The sequence below is a fragment of the Phaethon lepturus genome, unplaced genomic scaffold (assembly GCF_000687285.1).
Source record: "Phaethon lepturus isolate BGI_N335 unplaced genomic scaffold, ASM68728v1 scaffold19590, whole genome shotgun sequence".
Taxonomy (NCBI): Eukaryota; Metazoa; Chordata; class Aves; order Phaethontiformes; family Phaethontidae; genus Phaethon; species Phaethon lepturus.
Window position 1 is genome coordinate 37,229 of NW_010512814.1, and position 9,611 is coordinate 46,839.

General features: G+C 39.5%; 1 protein-coding gene across 1 annotated transcript in view; it reads left to right on the top strand.

Moving 5' to 3' along the window:
* Nucleotides 1-668: 668 nt before the first annotated feature.
* LOC104621771 (death-associated protein kinase 1-like) overlaps nt 669-9,611 on the top strand; it is a gene marked incomplete at both ends in the record, with an annotated part of 16,324 nt that continues 7,381 nt past the window's right edge. The window contains one exon of the mRNA XM_010288338.1: nt 669-890. Coding sequence (XP_010286640.1) covers nt 669-890 — 222 coding nt within the window. The remainder of the gene's footprint in view (nt 891-9,611) is intronic.

Here is a 9,611-nt window from a genome sequence, read left to right on the forward strand (position 1 = left end):
AGGTTTTTGTTCCTTAGTGCTTCAGTACTTTTCTCACCTTTAAACTCTTCCTACTTAACAAGATGGTACAATAACTGTAATTCTTTATATTACTGTATTTAGTCTGTGCTTTTAAAACTAAAAAGCAAAGCAGTGTCCTGAAACCCAGTATTGTTTTAAAAACTTGTTATTGTTAAAAAACCAAACTTGAGGATAGAATAAAAGATAGAATATTGACAGATCATATGGATTGAAAGAAACTACGGACTGTCCCTCTTGCAGAACAAAAAAAAATTATTCTAAGCGTGCATACGGAAGGAGAAAACCAGAAAAGTTTACTGTTCCCCAGTAATCCCTGATGCATGTTTGTCAAAAATCCAGTGGTCTAACACAGGTGTTATCTTTTACTTACAGGTCTGCTGAAATGTGTGTGTGTGTGTTTGTGGGATTTAAAAGCAGTATCTTAACTTATCTTTTCTGCCTCTTCTAGGGTGTTTTTTTAGGTTTTATTGTAGATTGCATAAAAAACAGTAATGTACTTCAGTCAAGTTAGTAATTCAGAGGTCCAGCTGTTTTCCCCCACCGTAGTAAACAGAGGCTACTCTTAACTATAAGCTTCCTTGAACCAAACACTCTTCTTCATTTCCCCCCCTTTTTTTCCTTTTTTTCTTTTTTTTTTTTTTTTTTAGTGGTCAGTTTGCTGTAGTGAAAAAATGCCGTGAGAAAAGCACTGGTCAGCAGTTTGCGGCAAAATTCATCAAGAAACGGAGAACGAAATCCAGCCGGCGTGGAGTGAGCCGAGAAGATATTGAGCGAGAAGTCGGCATACTAAAAGAGATTCGACATCCTAATGTGATCACGCTGCATGATGTTTATGAGAACAAAACAGATGTCATTCTTATTCTGGAACTGTAAGTAACTCTGGAGACTTGGGGAGGAGTAACATAAGATTTGTTTGTTTATTTTCAAAAATTAAGACACTTTCTCTGAGAATTGCAGTGATTTAATAGATGCTCGCTACCATCCCAAAAGAAGATAGGTAGTAGCCTGAGAATTCTCTGTTTTTAACTCAGAATTTTAGCTTCTTGATTTTTATACATATTTTGCACTGTAAATGCACTACAAAGGTTAAAAAAAAAACAAACAGCATATTTAGAAATTTTTTCTGCTTTGTTACTTTAATCATTGTTGATGTTACGGATCCAGAAAAATAGCCTGGAGCTAAACAAACAGATTTGAAGATAAGAGCAGGGAGAAATACAGATTCTAAGTGGAGGTTATTTTAGCAAATTTTACTGTGTTTTATGTTGGTGTAAAGTAGCATCACTGAATGCTTTTTCTCTTTTTTTAACCCACATAACAGAGAACAGAGTTTTCCTGGTTCTCTCCTGTTTAAATGTAAACTGAACTTTCATATCCTTGTTTTAGTTCCCATTTTTCATCCAAGGTTATTGCTAGTGAATTGAGATAAATATGTCAGCAGAGAATACTTCTGCATTGTTTCAAGTCTGGCTTCAAGTTCCTCAAAGATTGAAAGTTGAGAAGTTAAGCGTTACTCAGCCCTTACGCTTTGGCAGTGTCTGCTGGTGGGGCGTGCGTGTCTTTACATAGTTTGCATGCCTGACACTGCATTATTGCCATACTTTCTCTGTATCAGTTAAATGTACTTTAGAATAAGTACTTCGTGCAAGCAAATGATTTGGTACCAGAATCTTGGGCAGCACTTGGGTCTTTTCCTTGGCTGTTTGGGTGATTTTTCTTATGTAGATTATGCCTTCCTGTTTACTAGCTTTGGTAAACGATGTTTCCACTTACCTTGTAAAGATACTGCAGTATTGTATGCTCTCAGTAACAGATGTGTAGATTTACAGTGTAGATATAAAAAGAAAACTGGGAACCAGCTTTTGGAGTCTCATCTTTCTATGGTCTATGCATGCATGATGCTGCTTTGTTATGTTAGAGTGTACTTTTACATTTGTAGTCCAGCATGTGATGGTTTAGTGTAATGCTTGTAGCCTGGGTTATTTTTCAGTTCCAGAAGTGTATGCACTTGCACTAGTTTGTCAGCGTTGGACAACTGAAGCAAGTATTTTTTTAGAAAAGCTAAATTATCATCCTGTATGAAACAGAACTTCCTTACATTCCTGTCAGAATATCTACTCCTGGTTTTTGTTCTGAACTCTTTGAATGTGTCTTGAATACACAGTAGAATTAGTGTGATGCTTCTTCCTCTCCACACTTGATACGAGCTCTCATGTTCTTCCTGTCTATAACCTTGCTGGCAGTCTGTTGCTGCTTCTGCAGTGCTTGCTTTCTACTCTGTAATCTGTCCAGATGAAATCAGGCCGGTGTCTGGACTTGAAAGCTCTGAGGAAGACTCAGTAATGATGGACAGTGGTAGGAGGAACAGGGCCATTCCATTCCCCCCCCTTTTCTACATGGGGTAGGAGCTCTTTTGGCAGCAAGGTTGCTGCGTTGTCTGTGTGTACCCAGTAACGTTCATTGAATGGAAGCAGATACTGCTTCTGGATAGATGTGTTAATATTTCATAATCTTGATAGTGCAAAGCTCAGCAAATGTGCATTGCAAAAAACTACATTGCAATTTATCTAACTGCATTGCAGTTTAGCTAATTGTTTTGCCTAGTTAACAATCCCCATATAGTTTTAGTTGAAGACTTTTTTTTTCCCTTTTGCAAACTGCTGAGTTTTTCCAGTTGACGTACTATTTAGTGTATCACAAAGGTAGTGCATTTATTTAGTTAGAGGGTCGAATAGGACACTAATGTGTCATCTTTGTAAATCTTTTCCATCCCTTTGTAAACTGAATGTACTAATTGCTGTAAAGTTTTGTAATTTTCAAAATGACCATGATATTATGTAAAGCTATTGAAAAGGCAAAAGATTGTCATTTTAATCGCATGCTTAGACACTTAAGTATGTATTCCCTTTCTTCTAATGTGCTAATATTCACATTTTGCATAGGGACTTACTCCCCTGACATTCTTGGTTCTTACAGAACAGTTTCAAACAAACAGAAATAAAGCTGAAAGCTCATGAAATAACCTGTGTTGCTGTCCTCAGAATCCATTTTCCCATTGGAACATAGCATTTTTCCTGGGACTTGTGTTCCTTTATGACTGCAAGATGACACAATATACCACACAGGTTTTTGTGTAACTTAAGTTTTCTAGAATTCAGAAAGAAGCTAAAAATCAACATTCCAGCTATGTATGATAGATTCATAACAAAACAAAAATGCAGAAGAACCACTGATATTTGCCTTAATAAGCAAGTGTAGTAACACGAGCAGTGGTGAGGGAAAGCATCTCTGGTTTCTGTTCTAGGTAGAAGCTGCAGCCCACAGATGTCAAGGCACTGCAGCTGCCCTTTTGGTGGCTGCCAGATGTTAATGTGCACAGTCTCAGGGCAACAGCGTCTGTTGCCTGTTCTCTATTGGTCTTTATCTCCTGGTTCAGCAAGAGGTTGGCAGTATTGCGTGCAGTCTCCTAAACATTTTTCTGCATTATCAATTAGCTGTTTCTCAAAGGTGAGCGACTGACTGCAGAAGTTTGCAGTTCATTCCATTGCAGCAAATACTACGTCACCCAGCAAAGTATTCAAGGTGGTGATTTGTGTGCAGAAATAAGTGGACAGTTAGTTAATTATTGCAGTGACAAGGTCCTCGCAACACTGAATGCAAAACAGAGGTGCATATAAAAAACTTTATCCATGTAGGTGTTTGCAGGTTTTTCTCTCAGCTGCCGTATGTCAGGAAACTGACCTACAAAAAAATTTCACAATTAATCTTGTAATTTAACTTTTAAAAATGCTTCCTTAGAAGATTCATCAGTCGCACACAAGCGTGAGATATCTGTGAAGAGCCTTACTTTATTACAGTCTTCTGGTATATTTAAAGAAATCATGCATTTTTTTCATATTTCTAGCTCTTGCTTAGTGGCAGGTGTCTCCTTAATTTGGAAACAACCTTTGAAATTCCCACTTTGTGGACTCTTTCATCTTCTTGCAAGGAATACTGTGCATATTACATACGAACTGGAAGATATTGTCTCTTCCTCATCTAACTTAAAACTGTAATAGTTTTCTCTTTTTTTCTGCTGTCAAATAATTGAATTAGAATTTTATAGTACTTTTTTTCTATCCATCTGCAGCAACTAGCCTGTGTTACATGTTAGCAATACCAAGCTATTTCCAGTGAGCTGTGCTGAAGCCATCACTTTATCAGACTTCACAGACTGGAAAGCACAAATGCCTCTCCTGTGCAGTGATAATTACTTTCTTTCCTCAAGCACATTTTGCACTTACTTGGTTTCCCTTTTGCTGGCTTTGGATGCATAATCTGTGTCTCTTCTGTTTTGTTTTTCTTTACACTTTTTTATTTCTTCATTTAGATTGGAGACCTACAAAATATACTTAGTGTGTGGTGCTTTGTAGGGCCTTGGTTATGGTTTCTCAGTGCAACAGCAAAGGATAAATACCCTTATCCTAAATTATGTAGTAGTTCCGTAGAATGCTCAAAAGAAAGGCAGATAGTCTTGCCTTCTAAAATAACTTGATAGCAGTAGCTGACTCTTTTCTTTGGGAAGCTATTGATGGAGTTAGGTGTTCATACTTTTCTCTGCAAAAAATATACCTTGATTTCTGAACCAGAAATCTTAATTGTAGACCGTTAGCTCTTGCAGCATAGTTCTGAGTAATTAATATGTTTTTAAAATTAAAAAAGGAAAAAGAAATTTTTGAAAGCTCAGGAGGAGAGGAATGATATTAACTTGAAAGTGATTGTGCATTAAATACTAGGGTTTAAAAATAGGTTTAAACCATATTTAAAACTATGTTTTTTTTAAAAGTTAGTTCCTGTATACTTTCTTTAAAATTTAGTCCTGTGCATCCCAGTGGCTTGAGAGAGTTGCTACCTTACTGGTACCTTCATAATGTTAACCAAAACAGAACAGAACAAGGAGAAGATGATAGATCTATGTATAAAAATCCTGGTGTTGTCATGAGCTGCTCATTGAAGAGTAAAGAGAGCAAATAACCATGAACTCTTTAAATTCCTCTTTTATCTTATTGGGGAGTTAAATTAACTTGCTACATTTATAATAGCTTAGCTTCCAGAGAAGGTTGAGGTCTGCACAGAGTTTCTGTAATTTTTAGTTGTCTTTTGATAGAAATAGCTCTGAGGTTTTTGTTAATTTTACCTGTAAGCCATAAGAAGGTTGTTCTCAAGTGGCTTTGTCCTGAATTTTGAGAGGAGGATGGAATCTTTAGTGCTTACTGGTATGTAACAGCAGGTAAGCAAGCTCTGCAGTGCCAATTTGTAGGTGTGCCACCTTTGACTTCAAAATCCTGAATTGCAGGCACACAGATAGATGCACGTGTTGGGGACATGTAGGCAGGTAAGAATGAAGGCTTGACAGGGCTGAAAAGAAAGGAGCTAGAGCCAGTGTGACTCTGCAACACACTGAGCGCATCTCGGAGGGTGAGCACTTGGCTTCTGGGCTCTGCAGTCCCTGAGCAAAAGCATGCGATTAAAACAACTGTCCCTCTCGTATGCTAAACCTGAATGCTCTCCTGACGTTACATTTCAATGTCTTGGGCAGGATCAAAATACTAAGGCACTCTGATGGGCCAAAGTGTTGGTAACCATGTGCGTTATCCAGACTCTGGGCACTTAGGGAACTTCAGTGATGGAAATTTAAATACCGGCCATGTTTGGATGTATGAAACATTCACAGGAGTGTTCAAGTCTCCCTCTTAATGGGACTTAACTGATTAAATCTTAGTCCAGGTTTTGGTGCCGATGTTCCTCTGTCTGGTCATTCTGAGGCCAGTGCTGCTTGTTCAACATAATAAAGAATTTAGGCACACTAAAGAGGATTTCATGGCAGTTCATGTCTCAAGTAGCAGCTGGACAGATGAAAACAACAAGGCGTAGTGATGCCCTTACATGCCTTTATTTTTCCTGGTAGCTAGATAAAGAAAAAACTAAGTACAGTGTTGTTTAGTGGGTAGGCAACATAATAAGCTAGCAGCCCTGTTCTGCTATTTCGAAATATTTGGTACGCTTTGTACTTCTGAAGAGTGGGTTGGTAACTGCACAGTTTATAAAGGCTGTGAAATGAAGTGGATGTAAAACCCCTTAACCTTAAATAAAACAGAAGTAGCAATATTTCAGTCATCTTGGGCTGACAACTTCTGTTTCAAAATAATGCAAGGAGTCATAGAAGAGACATTTGACTACAGAGTCCTTTGGGAAAACAGTTCTTTTCAAGTTGACAGAAGAAATTTTGGATTAGAGAAGATTTCAGATAATTTATCAAATCGCATCTGCTTTTAAAAATGGAATAAATTTGTTCTGGAGTTCTTCTTTAACTTTACTAGTTTATGTTGTTTCAAAATTTAAGCAAGGTAAATTAAACCTTGTAAGCTTAAACTTACTACGTTAAGTTCCTTCAAACAAGGGGTTTGGGCTTAGATTTTGGGGTTTGTTAACTTCATCAGAAATCCTTAGATAATCATTAATTATAATGCAGTGTGATCAACATGGCATATGACTGAGTCGTTACGAGGTGACCACGCTGACTTTGAAGGTTAATTGGTTCTAAGTTCTCTGTGTAGGTTCTGATAATTACTTCCTCTGAGATCTGGTGATCAGTTCCGTTTCATAGTTAATAAAGCGTGGCAACTTGCAAAAGCACTATCCAGAAATCCTTTTTCCACCAGCGTGATATATTTTCTTTCCCAGGGGGAGAAAAAATTTTTCTTTCCCTTTCCCAGGGTTGCAAACACACCTATCCGCCTTCCTTCGAGAAGGCTGGGAAATGCTTTTGCCACTGCTGCATTTTATCAGAAAGAATGCAGTTGAGCTGAGCTTTATTTTACTCACACCCATTTCGGAAAGCTGGTACCTCTACCTAGAAATATCAGGGAAGCAACACACGCCACCTTTGCTTTTAGTGAAAATGTTTATACAAAATATTTCTAAAAACATGTGCTCTGCTACTCAAAAACAATATAATCTGTAATCATGTTACAGTAGTGAAAATGGATTTACTCAGCCATATGTCTTTCTATGTTATAACATGGTCAATAATATAATGTGTCCTTTAGGATTAAGATGTGACCTCCATCAATGACAAATTCTTATTTTATTGAACAAAATATTTGAACAATTGCAAAATTGTCCTCCCTTAATCTGAAGGGGTACAAGTGGTTGCCCATCAGCTCCTTCCTATCACTTTGGAGATCAGAGTTATGTCGCAGTGCAGTTGAACTGCTCAGGAAGCTGTCTGGTAATTCCTACCAGCAAACGGAGAAATTGAATGGAGAGGAGCACTGTGCTTCCAGATGATACCAGGTACAGACACTCCAAAGTGCTTTACAGGAAATAACACTAGAGGCTGGTGAACCTCTTACCTCTGCTCCCTTCAGGGAGCAATCTTTATCCAGCCGGTGGCTGGCAGCAGTCTGTTAGACACTGGCTGCGTGGGCCTCTCTGCAGAGCCCCAAAGGCAGGCTGGGCGTGAGTTTGCATGGCTCTGGAAACCTGCATAATGATCTAGTTTCAGCCAGGTTTCAACAGGGTGTTTGTGCACCAGCAACCCCAAAGCTAACTTAGAAACAAGGCTGGGGCACTGTAATGGAGCTGGAACTAGTGTACTTGTTGGGAGAAGGTGACATTCAAAACGATCAGTTGTAGGGGCCAATGTATGGAGTTGTCGGCCCTTTTGCCTTTAGATTAAGGCTGCCTCTGTGCATGAGATGGGCTATGCACAGGTACATTGGTGGAGTGGGGCTTTCTGCCTGGCTTCTAGCTCCACCTCTGAAGGTGACCATGGGATAGTAAAATGTGTGGTGGTTATTTACTGTGGGGCTGTGTTATCCTGGCTGAGGTGTAGGGCTAGATTTGAAAACCCAACAGCATTTTGGGAGGTTTGTGAAGACTGCAGTAGCTTACATAGCCACTGCCTTTACTGGCTTGTTCTAACCTGTTTCTTGATCTGTGATATCTGGAAGTCCAGTCAAGATCATCTAGTGATTCTGGATATGTAATCTGGTTACGAAATCTGTGTAGGCAGACTCTGCTGATAGACCTGGGGGCACTATGATCCACCGAGTTCATTGTAGAAGTGAAACTTGTAAAGGATGTTGAGTGTGGACCTGTATTAACCCTCTATGACTTGCCTGAAGCAATTACCTTGCAGTGAACCATGGTTTTCTGTATACCTGTGGTGGTACAGCTTAACATCAGACCTGCCAGGGTCACCAGGAAAGTAGGGAATAAGCAGTCCTCTGACGAGCGTGAAAAGGAAGCTAAGAAACACAACCTGCATTACTGAGCTCCCGTGGGGACATGGGTCACAGCCCTTCATGTGTGGGAAGGGCCTCTGGAGGCCTCCTGACGCAGGAAGCTGAACTTTTCTGAGCTTCCAAGTTGTCTCCTGAGTGCTAGTTTGACATTTTACTTGTTGCTGCTGTAAAAATCCCGTTTCTGTCATGCCTTATGTCCCTGCTGGTACAAGTAAGCAGCAGGAGAAGCTGGCAAAGCAATGGCAGCACCCAGCAGGAGAACGTGGGGTACTGAGCTTGTCCCCTGCAGCTGAGGGGTTATCAACAGGAGAAGTCGCAATGGCCTGTTCTCCAAGGTGAATCCGCGTAGCATCTCACCTGAGGCTTTAAAGGTGAGGTGTATAACTTGAAGGGGCACGCTAAAATCCTGCAGACCAGAGGTACAGCTGCTTCTGGAACAACGCTTTCAGTGCGGTACATCCAGTCCCTCCTCACTCAACTGATCCTTAAACAAGGACTGCCAGGTCACTTAGGCTGACAGTACTTAAGCATCTAAATAAGCACACATCACTTAGGAACAATCTACCACTTTTGCGTAGGAAAATTTTAGGAAGAAAAAAAAGAAGTCTGGACCTCAGTTTCAAGATTTGCAGCACTAGCTGTGTTACATGTAAAATACATGAAACATTTTATTTTGCACTATTACAAGGCCTATGATGCAATCATAAAAGAAATGGCGCTACGACTAACCTGTGGCAAAGACTGGCGGATAGTATTGAGCAGCGCTAACAAAGAGCTATATGCTATCTCATGCGATTAACTATTCACAAATGTGACAGCTTTGAGATGCATAAACATGCGTGTACATCAAACTTGTAATTTAATGCGGTCTAAACTTTCAGGATACAATATTGTACAGAAAGGAATGATTACAGATGAGAAGAAGATGAAGAGGCTCTTTCCGTTTTACATAAATATGGTTATATTTCTTTTTTATCTATCTCAAAAATGAGTAAACCTTGGGAATTAGATCTTTCTTTTGGGGAAAATTTCTTTACGGAGAGAGTGGTCAAGCATTGGAACAGACTGCCCAGGGTGGTGGTGGAATCACCATCACTGGAGGTGTTCAAAAACCATGTAGACGTGGCACTTTGGGACTTGGTTTAGTGGGCATAGTGGTGTTGGGTTGATGGTTGGATGTGATGATGTTAAAGGTCTTTTCCAACCTTAAGGATTCTGTGATTCTGTGATCTAAAAGGAACAGGTATAACCAATGCTGGTGTTCAGAGATGACCAGTAAGTTTCACAGAGACTGCAGATCTT